The sequence below is a fragment of the Leucoraja erinacea genome, chromosome 8 (assembly GCF_028641065.1).
Source record: "Leucoraja erinacea ecotype New England chromosome 8, Leri_hhj_1, whole genome shotgun sequence".
Taxonomy (NCBI): domain Eukaryota; kingdom Metazoa; phylum Chordata; class Chondrichthyes; order Rajiformes; family Rajidae; genus Leucoraja; species Leucoraja erinaceus.
Window position 1 is genome coordinate 14,309,526 of NC_073384.1, and position 21,685 is coordinate 14,331,210.

Sequence of the window (21,685 nt, forward strand, 5' to 3'; positions counted from 1 at the left end):
GAATCAAGGGCCTGAGCTACAGGAAGAGCTTCTGATTGTACCTGCCAGAGGAGGTAGTTGAGGCAGGTACTATTAGAACCGTTACAATCATCTGGACATGTATGTGGATAGGATAGGTATAAAGGGGTAAGGGCCAAACGCAGGTTGGTTGGACCAGTGAGGCATGTTGGTTGCTGTGGGCAAGTTGGGGCAAAGTTAGGGCCCGTTTCCATGCTGTATGACTCTTTATGACTCATGGATGACACCATGTGTCACATTATGCCAACTGGCTTACACGCTCTGTTTCTTATTTCCTCATCAATTTCCTATCTGAGCATCGAGGTTGTCCCCAAATCTGTACACTCTCATTTTTGTTACCAGCATCTTATATGGAACCTCCGTGAAGCCCATATAAATAATACCCGTACGGCTAATCCTAAAATCCTGGTCCTCACATTTCACCCCAAACAGATTCCGCACCCAATATATCATTCTCCAACATTTCCATCACCTTCAACGTGATCCCAACAGTGGTCACATTCCATTCACCACCCCTTTCCACCTTCCCCAGGGAATGCTCCCTCCGCAACTCCCCAGTTCACTCATCTGCCTCTGCAGGAACATTCCCCTGCAATCACAGGAAATGTAATACCATCAAGCTGGCAAACAAAAAACCCTCATCCACCTATCACTTCCCATAAAGTGAGAAAGCACTGACACAAAATGTCACCTATGTAAGTTCTCCAGAGATACTACCTGACCCACTGAGTTACTCCAGCACTTTGTCTTTATTTGTGTCACCGGTTTAGGTTTACATTTATTAGTGTTATGTGTACTGAGGTACAGTGAACTGATTTGTTTGCATACTATCTAAACAGATCAGATAATGCTATACATAAATACAATCAAGCCACCAAACCCAAGTACAATTGAGTTCGGAGGGAGCAGGTCTACTAACTGTGTTACTGTGCAGCCTATTTATTTATATTTTTTGATTCTGTAAAGTTTCAGGCAGCATAGTGGCGCAGTGCCAGAGATCCGGGTTCGATCTCGACTGTGAGTGCTGTCTGTCCGGAGTTTGTCATTTCTCCCCATGACCACGTGGGTTTTCTCCAAGATCTTCGATTTCCTCTCACTCCAAAGACGTACCGGTTTGTAGGTTAATTGGCTTGGTATAAGTGTAAAATTATCCCAAGGGTGTGTAGGATAGTGTTAATGTGCAGGGATCGTCGGTCAGTGCGGACTCGGTGGGCCGAAGGGCATGTTTCCACGCTATATCTCTCAACTAAACAAAATTATCCCTTACCTTACTAAACAAATACAAACTCAATTTAATGGATTAAAGGCCGATAAATCCCCGATACACCTTAATTTAATGGATTAAAGGCCGATAAATCCCCAGGGCCAGATAGGCTGCATCCCAGAGTACTTAAGGAAGTAGCTCCAGAAATAGTGGATGCATTAGTAATAATCTTTCAAAACTCCTTAGATTCTGGAGTAGTTCCAGAGGATTGGCGGGTAGCAAACGTAACCCCACTTTTTAAGAAGGGAGGGAGAGAGAAAACGGGGAATTACAGACCAGTTAGCCTAACATCGGTAGTGGGGAAACTGCTAGAGTCAGTTATTAAAGATGGGATAGCAGCACATTTAGAAAGTGGTGAAATCATTGGACAAAGTCAGCATGGATTTACGAAAGGTAAATCATGTCTGACGAATCTTATAGAATTTTTCGAGGATGTAACTAGTAGCGTGGATAGGGGAGAACCAGTGGATGTGGTATATCTGGACTTCCAGAAGGCTTTCGACAAGGTCCCACATAAGAGATTAGTATACAAACTTAAAGCACATGGCAATGGGGGTTCAGTATTGATGTGGATAGAGAACTGGCTGGCAAACAGGAAGCAAAGAGTAGGAGTAAACGGGTCCTTTTCACAATGGCAGGCAGTGACTAGTGGGGTACCGCAAGGCTCAGTACTGGGACCCCAGCTATTTACAATATATATTAATGATCTGGATGAGGGAATTGAAGGCAATATCTCCAAGTTTGCGGATGACACTAAGCTGGGGGGGCAGTGTTAGGTGTGAGGAGGATGCTAGGAGACTGCAAGGTGACTTGGATAGGCTGGGTGAGTGGGCAAATGTTTGGCAGATGCAGTTTAATGTGGATAAATGTGAGGTTATCCATTTTGGTGGCAAAAACGGGAAAGCAGATTATTATCTAAACGGTGGCCGATTGGGAAAGGGGGAGATGCAGCGAGACCTGGGTGTCATGGTACACCAGTCATTGAAGGTAGGCATGCAGGTGCAGCAGGCAGTAAAGAAAGCGAATGGCATGTTGGCTTTCATAGCAAGAGGATTTGAGTATAGGAGCAGGGAGGTTCTACTGCAGTTGTATAGGGTCTTGGTGAGACCACACCTGGAGTATTGCGTGCAGTTTTGGTCTCCAAATCTGAGGAAGGACATTATTGCCATAGAGGGAGTGCAGAGAAGGTTCACCAGACTGATTCCTGGGATGTCAGGACTGTCTTATGAAGAAAGACTGGATAGACTTGGTTTATACTCTCTAGAGTTTAGGAGATTGAGAGGGGATCTTATAGAAACTTACAAAATTCTTAAGGGGTTGGACAGGCTAGATGCAGGAAGATTGTTTCCGATGTTGGGGAAGTCCAGGACAAGGGGTCACAGCTTATGGATAAGGGGGAAATCCTTTAAAACTGAGATGAGGAGAACTTTTTTCACACAGAGAGTGGTGAATCTCTGGAACTCTCTGCCACAGAGGGTAGTTGAGGCCAGTTCATTGGCTATATTTAAGAGGGAGTTAGATGTGGCCCTTGTGGCCAAGGGGATCAGAGGGTATGGAGAAAAGGCAGGTACGGGATACTGAGTTGGATGATCAGCCATGATCATATTAAATGGTGGTGCAGGCTCGAAGGGCCGAATGGCCTACTCCTGCACCTAATTTCTATGTTTCTATGTTACACACATCACAAAACCAATCCCGAGGTTGTGAAACACTCTCTCTGAAGGACGTTAACCATACAGGTTCTTAGGGAGATCAGACACCATAATGTTCACTCCTGATGGAATCTGAACTAGAGTTCCTTAGTTTAGTTTTAATTTAAAGATACAGCATGAAAACCGGCTGTTCGGTCCATCAAGTCCACGCTGACCATAGTTCATCCATTTACACTTGTGTGTTATGGCATTCCCTACAAACTAGGGGGCAATAGGGTGATTTCACTAAAGGTCACTGGAGCGTAGATCCGCACGCACATGACCAAAATTCTCAAGTGGACGACACTTCAGTTCGGTTAATAATGCCTTACTTTTGATGAAATTCAGCGAGCAAACGCGATAATTCCGATATTTTCGACCTGTAAATATCCACGGCAAATGTCGGCTGTTCATTTCCGCCGGTTTGGAGGCACCAGTTCCCTCTTGAATTTACCTTACTTGCTATCTTTTTTTTTTCCTGTAAATGTAGGTAGCTGTGCCTCACGGTCACCCCGACTGGCACAGTAAATTGCAGCTCACAACCTCGCCGTTTTCTAAGTTTTTAACGGGTGGGGAAATGCGTTTTTTCCCATCCACTAACATGTACCGAACCCTCGAGTGTCCTCCACTTGAGAATTTTGGTCACGTGGGTGCGGATCTACGCTCCAGTGACCTTTAGTGAAATCACCCTATTTCCAGAGGGCATTTAATCTACAAACCTGCACGTCTTTGGGAAATGGGAGGAAACCAGACTACCCTAAGGAAGCCCACTCGGTTGCAGGGAGAATGGGAAAACTCCATACAGACAGCACCCGTGGTCAGGATCTAACTTGGGTCTCTGGCTCTGTGAGGTAGCAGCTCTCCCAGCTGTTCTCTGGGGTAGGCCCACAGAATATCCACAACACTGTTTCACCCACTGTTCAAATTCCATTAGGTTGAAGGAAATGTGACTGCTCACCTGTCCGGGGCTACATGCGACTCCAGACCCACATCATGTGGTTGGCTCTTAACTGCACTGGGAAATGCAAGGGGCCCAATAGCCATCTCAGCTCACGGGGTAGCAGATGGTGAATTGAACGTTAATGGACTAGTAAATTATTTTTAAAGTTAGCATGAGGTTACCATGTAGGTGGGCAGAGCCAGACACAAGGTCACGCCCCTCATTTTCCAAGCGGTCTCCCTGCCCCGGTAACTGTGGTGCCGAGCTGGGATACAGGTGGCTTTGCTAACTTACCTCGGGCACATAGCGACCGGCGGCCGGGGAACCGGTCCATGCGAGCGAGCGCAGCGCACGGTTACTGTTGACATCGATCAGCTCCGGGATCGGGGAGCCCGAATCTGCTCCTCTGCAGTTGGACATCAGGGACCTGCGTTGCTCCCGGGTGCTGCGGGTCCCGGTGGCCTGAAGGCACAGACTGAAGACAGAAGCCGAACCCGCCCAGCTCCACTGTTAGCAGGGTTTCTCCGGGCAACGCTGTGTAACAGGAGCTGAAGGAGGGGCGAGGAAACGATGGAGCGTTCACGAAGGGCTGGGATTCATTCACGAGAAGTGGAAAGTAGCTAGAAAGCTGAAGCTAATGGGGAATGTTGAATGTACGCTTGCAGGATGCAGAATTATATATATTTTTTTTAAATTAGTTGCCGGAATACGCCTTCAGCCTGCATGGCCAATCTAGATAGGCACAAACTCAGCGGGCCAGGCAGGCTGCATCTCTGGAGAAATGGGATAGGTGACGTTTCGGGTCGAGAGTCAGCGGAAAGAGAACTGAGAGATATGAAAAGGTACATTGAACAAATTAACGAAGGATATGCAAAAAGCCAGATCAACGCCAGCAACGATAATCAAGGAAAAGTGGAGCTCACAATTGTTAGCTGTGGGGAGAAAGATATTCAAAAAAAAACCAGATCAAAGACAGCAATGATGATCAAGGTCCATTGTTGGCTGTGGGGGTCATTCAATATGATCGCGGTTGCTCTTCCAAAGTCAGTCCCCTGCTGCATCTAGACTACGTTCAAACTAGATTTTGTCGACTAGAGTAGGCTCCAGAGGCGATTGTCTGGTCACCATTTAGGAAAAGTGTTTTTGGGCAGTCAGTGTTTTCATATCGAGCGTCACAGACCTGGAACACGATACCAAGCGTCACATGGGATCTGCCATCTCATTTACCAAACATCTAAAAACATGGTTACTGGAAAATCAATACTGCACTCACAATCTACCTTAAAATTATTCACCGCTATCTGGTCTGTCTGTTTCAGACAAACAATGCTTTTTGTAAACTCCTATGAATATAAAACTAATTGATCCAATCTCTCTCCCTGTCAGTTTGTTTATTGTACTCTTTATTGTTATTTTTATTTCATTTTTTTCTTATTGTGTTGTGTTGTGAATCTCTGGAACTCTCTGCCAGAGGGTAGTTGAGGCCAGTTCATTGGCTATATTTAAGAGGGAGTTAGATGTGGCCCTTGTGGCTAAGGGGATCAGGGGGTATGGAGAGAAGGCAGGTACGGGATACTGAGTTGGATGATCAGCCATGATCATATAGAATGGCGGTACAGGCTCGAAGGGCCGAATGGCCTACTCCTGCACCTAATTTCTATGTCTATGTTTCTATGTGTTTAATTTGTTTATTTAACATCAACCTGCCAAAGGGACTAAAGATGGAAATTAGCTACTGACTATAATCTTGCATATTTACTTGTAAATGTTTATTAATATGCACTGTCCCTATTTAAAATAAACATAATAATAATAATAATAATAATAATAATAATCTATGCCCCATATCCTTTCAACGTTTTGAATTTTTTTTCACTCCTTCCTGAGTGCATTTAATGATTTGGTTTCAACTGCTTTCTATGGTAGAGAATTCCTCAAGCTCACCGTTCTCTGGGAGGAGAAATGTCTCGTCTCAGTCTTAAATGGCTTTCCCTTTTCCTTAGATTGTAAATGCTGCTTTGAACATACGAAACATCCTTCCTGCACCCAATCTGCGCAATTCCATCATAATTTTATATGCTTCCATGAGATTCTTTCTCTTTGTACAAGATACATTTAATTGTCATTTGGACTCCTTGAGGTCCAAACAAAATGCCATTTCTGCAGCCATACATTACAAACAAATAGACCCAAGACACAACATAATTTACATAAACATCCATCACATTGCTGTGATGGAAGGCCAAATAAACGTATCTCTCCACTGCACTCTCCCCCCCCCCCCCCCCCCCCCCCCCCCCCCGATGTCAGAGTCAAAGTCAAAGCCCCCGGCTGGTGATGGCGATTGTCCCGCGGCCATTAAAGCCACGCCGGGTGGTGCGAGGTCGCACACCGGGTCTTGGTGTTAGAGCCCCCGGCGTGCGCTCGCAGAGTCCCGCAGCCATTCCAAGCCGCGCGGGGCGGTGATGTCAGGCCCCGCTCCAGGAACTCTTCGACCCCGCAACTCGGGCAGGAGAAGTCGCCGTTGCGAGAGCCCTGAAAAGTGGTCTCCCTCCAGGGACCCACGGGCTCCCGGTGCCGCCGTCCGCAGACCTGCAGTTGAAGCCTCCGACTCTCCGGTCGGGCCGCAGCAGCAGCAGCAGCGCTCCTCCACCGCTCCACCCACTCCGGACTCGGCCAGCTCCGCGACGGTGAGGTGAGTCGTCGGCACCAGAGTCCCCGGTCTCTTCCTGTTGGAGGCCGCTCCTCGTTGCAGCCCCAACGATAACGGAGACCCGACGAGAAAAGGTCGGGTCTCCCGTGCAGGGAGAGATTTAAAAGTTTCCCCCTCCCTCCCACCCCACCCCACCCTCACACACACACACACACCCCAACAAAAAATAACAAAAACTACATAAAAACATAGACAGAAAATAATAAAACGCGGACGGGCTGCAGAGGCCGCTGCTGACGAGAGTCGCGCCGCCCACCGGAAACTCCTATGAATAAACTCATAAACTCCTATGAATATAAAACTAATTGATCCAATCTCTCTCCCTGCATTAATCCTGCCATTGCACATGAAGCTAACACCACACAGGAATTATCACCTGCTGTCCAGTTGAACCCACATATATTATTAGACAGGAATACTTGGGACTTTTCCCAGAACCGTCAATATATGTCCTTCTGTCAACCTCAGTTTAAAAAGATGACCTGTTGGCTAAAACCTGGCTATAGAATCCTGTGAATCCTATACACAAATGGGCAGCACAATAATGTAGCTGATCAAGTTGCTTCCTCAAAGGCAGAGACCAGGGTGTAATCCCGACATCAGGTCATCAGGTGTTGTGGGAATTTGCATTTTCTTCTTGAGTTTTGCACGAGCTGTCCTTCTGCTCCAGTTTCCTCCCACAACCCAAACCCAGGTTTGTAGGTCAATTGGCCTCTATAAATTGCCCCGAGTGTGCAACGAATGGATCCGAAAGTGGGATAACAAGGAAATAGTGGGAACAGATGATTGATGGTCGGCATGGACTCAGTGGGTCAAAGAGCCTGTTTCCATGCTGTACCTCTAAACAAATCAATTCAAATGGCCTGCTGCCTTTTTATATATGCGGACTCTCCTTTTTCAAGGTGGTCGTCTCAAACTACTCTGCTAATACCCAACGGCATTGTGAATGAAGAGGATTAGATGGGATAATGAACCACTCAATGGTTTCCTTAACTCTTCATGAAGTTTGATCAGACACATTAGTAAGTCAAAGGGCCCAACTGAATGGAACAGGTAATCTAGCTCAGAGGTTTTGTGCTGATTGGTGTAGTGTCCTTATAATTTATCAACCTGCTAAATGAGTAACACTAATCTACAGAGGCTTGCTCTACAGATTAGCAAATCTTTTTGTATAAACACAATAGTACAAATGCACATTAGCTTTATACACCCTACATATCATGGTGAAATACTATACATATCCATAACCCTTAAAACATAAACCTGGAATTCATTATATCGTCATGAAAACAGGGCAATAAACAGAAAACTACAGGTCAGTCAGATTAACCTTGGTCATGAAGCTTTTAGAAACAATAACCAGGGAAAGCATTGATATGGATGGAGAAGCTTACATTGATAAACCCAGCACCTGCATAGATTTGTTTAAACATGTTTTACAATGCGAATTGTTTGATGGGTTTAGAGAGAAGGCTCATGAAAGTGGTGCAGTAGGTTTCGTCTACACCGACTTTCAGAAGGCATTCTACACAGTCCCACACAAAAGGCTGATGAACAAAATTAAGCTTTGTGGAATTATAAAGCCATTAGTAGCATGGATAGGAAATCAGTTCAAAAAGGCAGAAAACAAAGGGCAGTGGTAAACGTTCAAGAAGGAACTGCAGATGCTGGAAAATCGAAGGTAGACAAAACCCTGAAGAAGGGTTTGAAGAAGGGTTTCAGCCCGAAACGTTGCCCATTTCCTTCGCTCCATAGATGCTGCCTCACCCGCTGAGTTTCTCCAGCATTTTTGTCTACCCGGGCAGTGGTAAACAGTTATTTGCCAGGCTGGAGATGGTAGACTGTGGTATTCCCCCCCGAGGTTAGTTTAAACAACCTCATACATTTCTACTATCGTGAAGGTGATTCTTGCTATTTTTGCCTATTATAGAAAAGACCTGGTATGGATTTTTTTCCCATTCTATTTATAAAATTCCTCATATGTTGATAGCAATCTGATAAAATAAATGAATTGAAAACAAAACTAGCAACCATTTTAATCACAAGTGAACATGTATTTTGTAATTTAAGCAACTGGTAATTGATATTTCAGTGACCCATTGTATCTTATTGTATCAATATCAACGTAACATTTCACTCAAGTACATAAAGATTTAAAAATGCATTTATGCATATTTGTTTTTTGGTGCATTTTACCACAAATATTCCCAAGGGTATTTCCCATTAAGACGTTACATTATAGTAACCTCAAACCAAACATGCTTAAGACCAGCAAGTATATTGTAAACAATCAAACAGCATACCCAACTAGACAGACCGAGAGATGTACCATGGAAGATTGTTATTTTCTGAGTGGGCTGTTGAACTGAATAACGGCATAGTGCCCTGTGGTCATCCAGTCAGGCTCGGAAGCCGCCAGTTGCTCGCCTAGTCCAGGCTTTAAGCCAACCTGAATATCAGCTTTTAGAGTCCGCAAGCTGCACAGTGGTGCTGGCTGAAACCCACGCAGAGCAGTTTCAAAAGGAACTGAATAGTTCCACCTCCTGTCCCCGGTCAGCTTTCTATAATTCAAGTCTCCCTTAAAAAATATTAAATTTGATTTCTGCAGTTCAGCATACAAATCATTTGCAACTAGGGACATGTCACAAAACGCATGGGGGAATGTCCAGAATGGATGGTCCTGGTAAATCCAAACACCTTTTGTCACATTATTTTCCCATGCAACACCACAACAGGACATCTGCAGGTGGCAGGATGTCTTCATCTGCTTCAATGTCCAGTCAAAATCTGTTTTAGTTGTGTCAGAAACATACCAGGGTATGCTCTTCCCATGAAAATGAATTTCATCAGCAAGCTGCGAGGTGATGAGAAAGTCTGCCAGGATCAAGTCAGCCACCAGCTCAAATCCAGAGTTGTCAAGGACAATATCTACTCGGGTGCAAGCTGTTTCTGAGGTGCCCTTTCGCTTACTATTAATGAGGCAGCACCAAACAGATTCAAAGTCATCTACCAAAATGAGAGGCTTCAAAGAGTCCAGAGTAGTTAGTGGATTCAATTTCTGTGAGTTTGCCACACCAGCAGAAATGGAAAGGTCACATCTGTTACCCCATAGAGAAACCTGGAATTAAAAAAAAAACATAAACTATGAAGATTATCTTTAGACATCGCAGGAAATTACAATGTCGACAAAGTATACCGAATGAAGACCAAAACCATATTTTCCACATTAAAACATGTTTACTCCTGGACAAAGACAATGAAAACATAAATTACAAGACAGAAAACCACAAGACATTCTTTGTGAGATAATCTGGAATTTCAAAAATTGTACAATTTCAAAAATGTTGGCAGCCACATTTTTTTCATTACCTTAAATGTTTTAATCAGTTAATATTTAAGAATAACTAACATTGATTAGCGCGGCTGTACCACTAAATTTATAAACGATTGACTTGTGAATCATAGATTGACTTGTGAATCATAAGATGCAGAATTCAGATATGACAAACTCCTCTAGCTCCTCTTTTAAAAACAACTGACATAGAGATTGGACACCTGAAAAGAATATTTGTTGAAAAACTACCCTCCCCAATGGTAAAATTCCCAAGTGACTAAAATTCCACCTATCTGACTCCTGAAATTAATAAATCACTCTTTTGTGTTTAACAGAGTACACCTAAAAATTTTAAAGAATGTACGTGAGAACATTTAAGTAAGAATTTTCAATGGTCTATCTTTAAAAGTTATCGAGTTTGTAAGGCACAATATTATTTAATAGACACAAATGCATTACATCTCTGCTTTGTTATTCCAGTCCTCTTGATATAAATGCTAGCAGTGAATTTGCCTTTCTTTCTACCGAGTCGACTTGCAAATTAACTTTTTGGGAGTCCTGCACCAGCTCTCCCAAGTCACTTGTGATTTCTGGATTCTCTCCCCATTCATTAAAAAAAATAATCTACGCCTTTATTCTTATTGCATGACGTCCTCCAGAGTCCTTGCTTCCTCTGCACTGCCTGCTCATCCACCTATCTTAGCATCATCTGCAAACGTGGACACAAAGCCTTCAATCCCCATATCCAAATCATTAATATACAACATGAAGAGAAGCGGCCCCAGCACCGACCCTTGCAGAACTCCCCTTTTATTGCAACTCTTTCCCGCAAACAAATCCACTACATAGTGCTGTAACTCATGGAACTGATAAACTTAATGAAGAAATTGGCTGAACATGACATCATCTAGATACCCATGGACAAATACCCAAAACGTTGGCATGTGACTGATGCTGAACAGCATGGACCCCTTCTGGATCCACACTATTTTAAAATGCTCATCAAAATTTGTTTAGAAATTTCAGTCAACACCAAAAAAGAACAATGGCCTGAGGGCCAGTCAGCATTTGTTAAACTAGTGACAATTCTACAAAATACTAAGTAGATTTTTAAAATTTAAAATACAAACTGCATTAGATTTCTGGTGCAATGTCTTTTAATTGATATTACTAAGAGCACAATAACTTGCAAGTTACACTGATAAAAACTAAATTCTCCAGTTATTGATGCTTGGGTCAATTATGTCAAATGGGTAAAAATCAGAGGCTACTCAGGTTGGGATGTTTCATATTAAAATCATCCATTAGATACAGAATGAAAATATCCTAATATTTTTCTTTATTTTACTTTTCTGATCTGGCAATACCAGAAACAGAGGTACAATTAATTATTGGATGATACAGCAGTATTTCCAGAGTCATATAAAACATTAACCATATAACAAATGTACATAACGAAAATTAGTTTTAAAAATGTAAGGTTACCTGCAGGAGCCGCTGTAACTCAGCTTTAAGTTCTGTTTCTTTAAAGCATTTTACGTTCGCATTTACTTTCTGAAGGTGGGTGGAGATAGCAATAATAGCTTCCTGCGACTCCATGAAACCTTGAGTCTTTGCTTCATTAAATACATCAAAATCGCACATCGGGGGACTGCAATGTAAAACGAGAAATGTAACCATTCACTCACTTCTAAAAGTCAGTAGATAGGTTGGTATTTGATATCGCCATAATATTGTTCATTTACATTCAACGACAAAAAAAACCACCAAAGTCAGTTTTTAAAGAAGAATATATAGGATAGGTCTTTAAAGGCAAGGAAAAAAGATTATAAAATAACAAAACGCTGGAGTAACTCAGCGGGTCAGGCAACATCTGTGGAAGAGATAGACACCCTTCTTCAGGCTGTTGGGAGTGAGGGACGGTCGCTGGTAAAGAGTGGTAGAGTAAATCCTGGAAAGTGATAGGGGAATACAGGTCATACTAGACCAAGTGCAGACCCGTTGGGTCTGTTCCCCCAACGTGTGGTTGTGGGGGGGGGGGGGGGGAGGCGGCATGCAGCGTCACACACACTAACTATCCCCCCCCCCGCACTCACGCTAATTACCCCCCTTGATATATTATATTAATATTATTAATTTGCTCCTTTTACCCCATAACCACCCTATCTACTGACGCATAGCCCCCAACTTGCAGTCACATCTAGAGAGGGGGGGAGGTAGAGAGTGAGGGCAGAGAGAGAAGGGGCAGAGACACAGTGAGAGGGGCAAGAGGGAGAGGGGGGTGGCGAGGAGAGAAGAGGGAGGGTGGGTGAGAGGGGAAAGTTGGAGGGGAGGGTTGGAGGGGAGGAGAGAGAGAAGGTGAGAGTGAGAGTGAGTGGGAGAGAAGGGGGGGAGAGGGGAGGGGGGAGGGGGGGAGGGGGAGAGGGGAGGGGGGGGGAGGGGGGGGGGGGGGGAGAGGGGGGGGGGGTGGGGGGGGGGGAAGCGCAGGGTGGGGGGGGGGGGGGGGGGGGGGGGAGGGGGGAGAGGAAGAGGGGAGGGGGAGAGAGAGAGGGGGGGGAGAGAGAGTGCCTTTTTATTTAAACCCAAATCCCCCAAACAACCATTTGCAGGCAGTGATTTTTTACTTTAACCATATTTTCATTTTCAAACCACATTAAGGGTACTTACTCACAGTTGTGTGCACATGTGTTCAGTGTTATTCACAGCTCAGAGAAACATGACCCTCTGCCTTCCTCCAGCTTGCAGACTAATTGAGGCACACCACTTCCTGGTTTTATAGTCCATCCCCCCCCCCTGCCGCAAGCGAGGGCAGCAGAGAGAATGGGGAATTTTGTAAAATCATTAATATCTCTGTCATTTTTCATCGACTGGAAAAATCCTTGGCACACATGCTGCGGAGGGGGGCTCTGAGAGAGGTGGCCAAAAATGACGGCCGCAGGTAGGTGGCGGCGTTCTCTCGGAAACCGCAGCACAGATCGCCAAAACCGGTCAAGAACAGACTTTTAGTAATATAGATGGGGTGACAGCAGATGGGTGGAGCTAATGACAAAGGCCAATGGTGAAAAAGAGACAAATGGGTGCCATATAAAGGAGAAAAATTGAATGAAATGTAAACCTAGAGGGAGAGATACGGATTTCGAGAGATGGGTGGGGGAGGGAAGAGAGAGAGAGGGGATGAAAGGGAAATGGGGGACTAGAGATGAGAGGAGTGGAAGATGAGGAATGGAGGAGGGGAATGGAACTGGGTGATGCAGGTGGTGGGAGATGGAGGAAACGTGTACAGGAGGGGTAGGGGATGTTACTCCAAATTTGTGAATTCAACGTTCATACCATTGGATTTTAGGATACCCACGTGGAATATGAGCTGTTGTTCTTCCAGTTTGCATGTGGCCTCAGGCAGTGAAAATGTCCTATGCAAGGTTTCCAGGAGGGATGGCAGGTATTGGCGTAGAACATTTAAAGAGGTATTTTCACAACTTATAGCCTAGCAAATTAAAAATGCAGAATTCAGATATGACAAGGTGTGTGCGGATGCAAAATATATAAGAAATGCAGAATTTTCACGGTCAGTCTTAAGATGATGTTGTAAAAAAAGGTCATAAAAAGGATTTTAACAGTGAGCCTTCTGATTTAGAGGATGTTTTGTTGCATTGATCACAAAGAGCCAGATTCATTTAGTACCTATCACATCCTTGGGACATCCCAAACTTCCTTTCAAATAAGCAATTATCAAGGATTTTATGAAGATTTGCCACTGCCACACAACAGGAAGCATATACAAGTGGATGGAACAGGACATCCTGGGGTCATAGGGAAGATTATATAATACACAAAGCAATGATTATATGAAATGTAATACAGGTAATGTTATTATGTGCAGGTAGGAGAAGAATACACACACACGCAGCGTCAAAATTAAAACAGTAAAAAGAAACACGTAAATAAAATTACGAAAGATTTTTGCAAATTCACCATATACATCCCCAATAGGGTACCGAAAACAAGAGCACATGGGTTTAAAATGAAGGAGTTTTAAAGAGGGATTATTGGAATGTCTTTTACACAAATGCAAAGAACAGTTGATATCTAGAAAGATCAGTCAGAGGAGGAGCTGTAATCAGATGCAATTACCACTGATAGGAGAGAAGGAATGGGTGATGCTTGGGGCCCGACCCTTCTTTTGTGTCTATCTTCAGTTTAAACGAGCATCTGCAGTTCCTTCCTACCACTGTTAGGAGGCATTTGGACAAATGCTAAAATAGGCAAGGCACAGAATTATACAGACCTAATGTGGGGAAATGGGTTCAGTGTAGATGGGCTTGTTTCTGCACTGTACAACTCTATGACAAGTTCATTCAACAAAATCTATAGTCTGCTCCCAATTTAGTTCAATACAAATGTATCATCCAATGAGATTTAGTTTCATTTTGTAATTAATTAATTGCTTCACCCACTTGAGCAACAATGCTTCATGGATCCTACGGTACATGTAACACTCCACATACAACCAGGGTGCTTTAAACCAACTGGTGTTTTCCTCAGAGCCCAGTCGAGCCTGTTGTTGTTCTAGATATTTATTCCACTGGGCAGCATCTGGAAATCCATCTGTAAGAGGTAGTACTGGCTTGTCAGTTTGCAGCTCATTTCTTAACTTGGACAGGAGACCAATGGCTGCTTTTTCTGCCTCAACACCTTCCTGAAAAAAAAAAAATCACAGCATCAGATCTTACATTCACAGTTCACAGCATGTTATTCTCTGCATGTGAAAGTTTTCTGCAGCTAGATCTGCAAGAAATTATTTCCGAAATTGGCCTAGACCCTTCCATGCATTATTTTCCCTTAGCCCAGTTGATGTTTGGCTGGCATCAGTCATATAACCTAATGACATAATCACAGTGGCTATTTCCATAATTACCAAACTAAATTGGTGCATTAGTGCAACCTCTGGCTTTCATCTGGCAAAGGGACAAGAACAAGTCTCTAATGCAATAGCAATGCTTCACTGACTACTTCTGACAGACACATTTTTCAATGTACAAATCATATGTACAAGCATAACTACATGTTCATCGATGATCATAACTAATTATGTTATGCACCTCTGCCAGATGCCACAATTTCTGCGAGACTGCTTAACCTGTACCTTGCAATGGCACGGACTCAATCGACGTAGATTTGTAAAATAATGGGACAACATTGCTTGTGATGGGAATGTTAATGAACATTCTGTATTTATATGTTTCTATTAGTAAATAAACTGTTTTTATATGAAAGAAAAGGTTGAGGGTGAGTATCACCTTTTCCCTTGCGTTTCCATCATTTCCAAAGCAACCTTTTCGGCAGTTGACCTATAGCTGCTTGAAAATGAGGTTCATTTAGGCCTGATGCCTTGTATCTGAAGATCATTAACATTGTGATTCAATGCAATAACTGAATTCAATACCCCAAAAAGCAAGTCATGGACATTTCCAGAGATCTAAGCTATTAGATATGCAGAAATTGTCTCCAGCTGCTGCAGCTTGTGCTCCAGTTTTACTGTGGTGCATAGATGAGGCTGAAACGCATATGTGAGGCTGAGGACATCATGTATAGCAGATCTGGAGCGTGCTAACAGAGAGAGAATGAGTAAACTGCTGGAACAGCATGAAGGTGGTTCACAGATCCACTCATTTCATCTCTCATTAATAGAATTTCTTTTTTGAGTATTGGCGAAGGCCATGGTTCCTTTGGAGAGGAGTATAGGGAGGTTTCACGGCAGTTGGGTCACGACCCATGACCCGTACTGTTGCTACGCTACTCCAAATGGATTACACACGATGAACTGCAGGTAGGCACTTACCATTGTTTCCAGCGTAGCGGGCCCGTGAAAACCCACTGAAATTGTCATTTTTTGCACTGTAAATAATTATGATAGATAGATATATAGATATGCCATTTATTGTCACTATACATGTACAGTGAAACTGAAAGCTGCTCGTACTCAGTGCATACATACAATTTTACACAAAAAACAAGAAACAGAAAAACAAAACAGAAGGGAGATGGGGGGGGGGGGAATAGGTGCACAAATTCTACGGCGCTACATACATATATACATATATACAGATGGAAGTCCGTGTTGGGCGGTGTAGTCAGTGCATGTGTGGATTTGAATTTATGGTAGATATAATTCTCGGGAAGCAGCTATTCCTGAGTCTGTTTGTCCTGGATTTGATGCACCTTTTTGATGGAAATTGGGATAAGCATGTGAGACATTTAGCATACTTCAGAATTCCAAAAGTGAGGAGAAATGACGGTAGATAGAAACGAGAGCTGAAGGGACAACAACAGACAGAGTGCTTGGCCGTTTGCTCACTGCATTTCATCAACAGGAAGGCATTATTTGTGTTTTTTCTTGATTCCTTTGGCATCTAAAAAGTTTCAGAAGTGATAAATCTAGCAGTGATTTTTTTTTAATCGCCATGGTTCTCGTGGGTTTTTACATACAAAATGAAAACGCATCTGAAGAAAAATTTATAGCCAGATTTATCACTTTTGAGAATTTTTAGATACCAAAGGAATCAAGAAAAAACACAAATAATGCCTCACTTGATGAAAAGCAGTGAACAAACGCGATAATTTCCAATATTTCCAATGTTTACCAAGCACTTTAGCTGCTGTGGTCCCTTCAGTTCTCGCTTCTCTATACCTTCATTTCGCTTCAAGTTTGGAATTCTAAAGTTGGGTACATGTCTCTCACACTTACCCCGACTCCCACAATTTTTTTCAGCGCAAAAATTCAACATTTTGGCGGTTTTTAACAGGTAGGAAAGTACGCGTTTCTAGCATTAATAACATATATCGGAAGTGACGGATGTCTTCCAGTTGGATTTAGCGGCTCCGTGCGTCGAGCCCTATGACCCAGTGACCTTTCGTGCAACTCCCCTATAGCACAGCAGTTATAGTCAGCTGAACCAAAGAGAGGAAGAGTGGGAGAATAATATTATGAAGAGATTTGATAACTAGGTCAGGCAGGTGCATATGTGGCCGTAAGCCTGGTTTCAGGATGGTATGTTTTTTCCCTGGTGCCAAATCCAGGATGATACTCAATGGCAGCAGAACAGTCAGAGTGAGAGGGTCCATATTAGCACAAACAACATACATGGTAGATGGAAAGAGGGATAAGGTGCTGCAGATTTCAGTTTTGCTGGGAATAACTTGAAAAAGCAAAATCTTAAAAGTCATACTCAGATTTACTCCCAATGCCACATTGTCACTGAGGAAGTTTTAAAGATTTAAACTTTACAAAAAATAATTCAGCTGAAATTAAAGGCAGGCTATTACTTTTCTCCTAATTAATTGCAAAGCCAGCAGAAGCTCTAACCCTTGCTTCATGAATGTCTCCTCTAAAATATAAACATTAAAAGGATGGTCAGACACTCTCGGCTCGCACCCTTGCTTTATAAGTTTATAATGTGTGACATCAGTAAAAAAAACAAGATGCTTGATCTGCAGAAAAATAGCCTCATATAACCATATATGACTAACCCTTCCTCTCTCGTTAGAACCTGTTAATCATAAGAAGATGGCAATCTTAAGAAGTTGTCAATCTTAAGAAGCAAGAGGCTGTACTATGCTCTGTAGATGTTGCTGAATGGCTGATTATTGTTGTGTAAATACATGTACTTAATCACTGCCCCTTTGTGTGGGGATTAGAACTCTGTATAGTCTGTAATCTACATACTGTAAGAGTCCTACCACACCCGCCTGGCGAAATAAAGATTGTACTGCTTGATTACTGATTGTTTGCGTTTATGTCTAAGAACATTGAACCACAACAATTACGATTACTGCAATGGGAAAGTGGAGCAAATAAATGCATGGCTGGAGAGATGGCACAGAAGGGACCTACACTGGTTAGATATGTTACATCATAACAATAATAGGACCAGTGTCCTCACAGGGGGTTTGGTGGTGCTCTGAGAGATTGTGTGAACCAGCTTGGCAAGAGGATGGGTACTTGAGAGGATTGTTATGAGAGTGAAAAAAATGTAAGTGAAAATTAAAATTGTTTGAAAAATATTAAAAGTAATTGCCAGAAACAAAAGGTAAACAGCAAATAGGGTCAAAGGACAGATAAATATTAAACGGCAAAATTCAGAGACATGTCCAAATGCACACCTCATCTGTAAGAACATGGGTGTATTGACATAGTCATTAATTGGTATGCTTTATTTGCCATAACGGAAATGTGGCTACAAAGTGACCAAATTGGGAACTAAATATTTCATGGGATTCCACATTTAGAAAAGGCAAGCAAAAGGAAAAGGACATGGAGTAAGCCTGTTAACAAGGGAAGACATTTGTAATGTAGTAAAGATCTCAGCTGGACAGATTATGGTATAAAATTGAAAGTCTTGGGTGGAGTTAAGAAGGAGCAATGGGAAGAAAACATTGGAGAGGGTTGTTCAAAGGAGTCCAAATAATCACACAGTTGTAGGACATAATTAAAATAAAGTTAACTCAAGTATTACAGTAATCAGGAGGAAAATAATCGACATGTAGACGAGACAAATCAAAATAGTACCAACAATATGAAAATATAAATTGGGAGCAGCAGTCAACCACTTGGTTGCTTCAGTCTAACATTTAATGAGATCATGGCCGATCTCCTTATTCATCAGTAATCTACAGCGCCCTCCATAATGTTTGGGACAAAGACCCATCATTTATTTATTTGCCTCTGTACTCCACAATTTGAGATTTGTAATAGAAAAAAAAAAAATCACATGTGGTTAAAGTGCACATTGGCAGATTTTAATAAAGGCAATTTTTATACATTTTGGTTTCACCATGTAGAAATTACAGCAGTGTTTATACAGTGCACTACGTAATGAGAAAGGATTAATTAATATTCTTGTTGTAAAGGGATTGCAGGTACAATAACAACATTTAAAAGATATTTGGACAAGTACAAAAATAGGACAGGTTTAGAGGGATATGGGCCAAATGCAGGCAAACAGGTCTAGCTTCGATGAGGCATCTTGGTTCACACGGGTGAGTTGGGCTGAAGGACCTGCTTCCATGCAGTAGACCCCAGGACCACTAAAACTGGGCATGACAATTGTCAGAGATTGACAAGCAACTAAGAAGTATCAACTGTAACAAATACACATTCCATTAAAGCACAACAGGAAAAAAAAGCTCCAATCATGAATTTCAGGAGAAATTAGAGATGGTATTAAGAAAATGGCTTATAATGCTGCTCATAAAAAAGGAGCAAGTTTGCAAATTGGGACTCTCTTAGTATTTAAGAAAGGATACACAAGAAATGAATAAAAGAGGAAATTAAATATAAAAGCAAACGTGTGATAAATATTAGAACAATTGGTAATCACTTCACCAGGCACGACAAGTGGGAGAAAACTGGATTCACCACAGCCTCCCTGTGGTTGAAAAATGTTATAAAACATTGAATTTTTCTGCCATTGTCCAATTCAAATCCCCCCGATTTAAAACTGACAATGGCAGACACATTCAATGTTTTATGACTTTCTTCATGAAAGAAGATATAAAATATCTGCCAGAAATAGATGAAATCAAGGTTTGAGCAAGAGTGAACTGAAAAAAGTCTTAGTTATTAAAAAAGCTTAAGAGAAGTTGGTGAGACTAAAAGCTAATAACTTGCAATGACCTACATCACAGAGTTTTGAAAGAGATGGCTTCAGAGATAGTGGGTGAAGTGGTTATAATCTTTCCAAATTCTATTCATTCTGGAATTGTTCCTGTGGATTGGAGGATAGCAAATGTGACTGTACTATAAAAGAGGAGGGACAAAAATAGGTAACTACTGATATATTAACCTAACATCAATAGAAGGGAAAATGCCAGATGTAATAACACACTGAAAATAATAATAAAATTGAATAGAGTCAGCGTTGATTTATGAAAGGAAAATCATGCTTGGCTAACGTATCGGAATGTGACCTGCAGAACTAAGAACATGTATTTCGATTTTCAGGTTTTCAATAGGAACAGCACACACGATATTGGGGATAATAAAATGGCATGGAAAGACAGTTAATGAGCCAAAGGCAAAAAGTAGAAATAAATGGATCTTTCTTTAGCTGGGAACCCATGACTAGAGGATACCACAAGGATTAATACAAGAATATTATTATTCACAATCTACATCAACAATTTGGTTGAGGAGACTAAATGCAACAATTCCAAGTTTCCTAATGGCACAAAACTGTGGGATTTTGAAAAGTGGTATGGTTTAACAAGACTTCAAGGGAATATACATAAGCTGAGTGAGTGGGCAACCAGGATGAAAAGGCGAAAAATGTAAGATTATCCACATTGGCTGAAAAATCGGAAATGTTAAGTGTTTTTTTTAAACGGTAAATCTGGGAAATGCTGTTGTTCAAAGAGACCTTCATGCTTTTGTACACCATTCACTGAAAGTTAATATGTAGGTACGGGGACAATGTGGAAAGCAAATAGCATTTTGGCTTTAGACTTTAGAGGTACAGCATGGTAACAGGCCCTTCAGCCCAATGACTCCAGGCCGACTAGCAATCACTAACACTATCCTACGCACTTGACAATTTACAATTTTCCCAACTGTACGTCTTTGGAGGAAACTGAAGCACCCGCAGAAAACCCACGCAGTCACAGGGAGAATGTACAAACTTTGTACAGAGAGCACCCATAATCAAGATTGAACCCAGGTTTTGTAAGGCAGCAACTCTACTGCTGCGCCACTGTACTGCCCCCTCCTTTCTTTTATTGAAAGAAGTTTGAGTACAAGAGCAAAAGTATCTTAATACAATTATTGTATGAAGGGCTTTGGCGAGGCCACACCTGGAATATTATGTTCAATTTTAGTCTCCTTACCTTAAAAAAAGATATACTTGTTATCAATTAAATGCAGCAAAGCAGATTGCAATGTCAGGTCTGTCACAAGCCAAATTTATTAGGCTAAACCTCTATTCGCTGGAATACATTTCTCATTAAAGAATACATTTCTCATTAAAATATACAAAATTCATAGAGGGTCTTTTTATATGATAGAAATGGGGAGCATGATTCCTCAGGCTTATAGAATCTGGAATTAGAGGTCACAATGTGTCCACTTAAGACTGAAATTAGAAGAATTTTCTACACTCCAAAGGTAGTAAATAGTTGGAGTACTCTACTTGAAAGTTTCAATCATTGAAGGTATGAGGACTGAGCTGATCAAAGTTGACTGGGATAGCAGACTCAAGAATAAGACGGTACATGAGCAGTGGTGTACGTTTAAGGGTATACTGTATAACCTTCAAGAAAAATTTATTCCTATGAAGAAAAAAAGGGGTAAGGGTAAGAACAGTCAGCCATGGCTCAGTAAAACTATAAAGGATAGTATTCGGCTGAAGGCAAGGGCATATAAGGTAGCCAGAGATAGTGGGAGGGTAGAGGATTGGGAAGCATTTAAAGGTCAGCAAAAAATAACTAAGAGATTAATTAAGACGGGGAAAATAGACTATGAAAGGAATTTAGCGAACAACATAAAAACTAATAGTAAGAGTTTTTATAGCTATATAAAAAGAAAAAGGGTGGCTAAGGTGAACGTTGGTCCATTGGAGGGTGAGACTGGAGAGTTGTTGGTGGGGAACATGGAAATGGCAAAGGCATTAAACGAGTATTTTGTATCAGTCTTCACCATAGAAGACACAAAAAATATTCCAACGCTGGATAAACA

At 42.0% G+C, this 21,685-nt stretch overlaps 2 protein-coding genes across 3 annotated transcripts in view; both read right to left on the reverse strand.

Annotated features, from left to right (window-relative positions):
- Positions 1-5,294, reverse strand: part of ccdc170 (coiled-coil domain containing 170) — a 107,060-nt gene extending 101,766 nt beyond the window's left edge. The window contains exon 1 of the mRNA XM_055639010.1: positions 4,208-5,294. Within this exon, the coding sequence (XP_055494985.1) occupies positions 4,208-4,333 (126 nt within the window). The 5' untranslated portion in view covers positions 4,334-5,294. The remainder of the gene's footprint in view (positions 1-4,207) is intronic.
- A 3,365-nt stretch (positions 5,295-8,659) lies between these two features.
- armt1 (acidic residue methyltransferase 1) overlaps positions 8,660-21,685 on the reverse strand; it is a 31,190-nt gene continuing 18,164 nt past the window's right edge. For both annotated transcript variants that reach the window (XM_055639012.1, XM_055639011.1), the window contains exons 3-5: positions 14,415-14,656; positions 11,446-11,611; positions 8,660-9,744 (exon numbers count right to left, since the gene is read on the reverse strand). In XM_055639012.1, the coding sequence (XP_055494987.1) occupies positions 8,968-9,744; positions 11,446-11,611; positions 14,415-14,656 (1,185 nt within the window). In that variant the 3' untranslated portion in view covers positions 8,660-8,967. The remainder of the gene's footprint in view (positions 9,745-11,445; positions 11,612-14,414; positions 14,657-21,685) is intronic.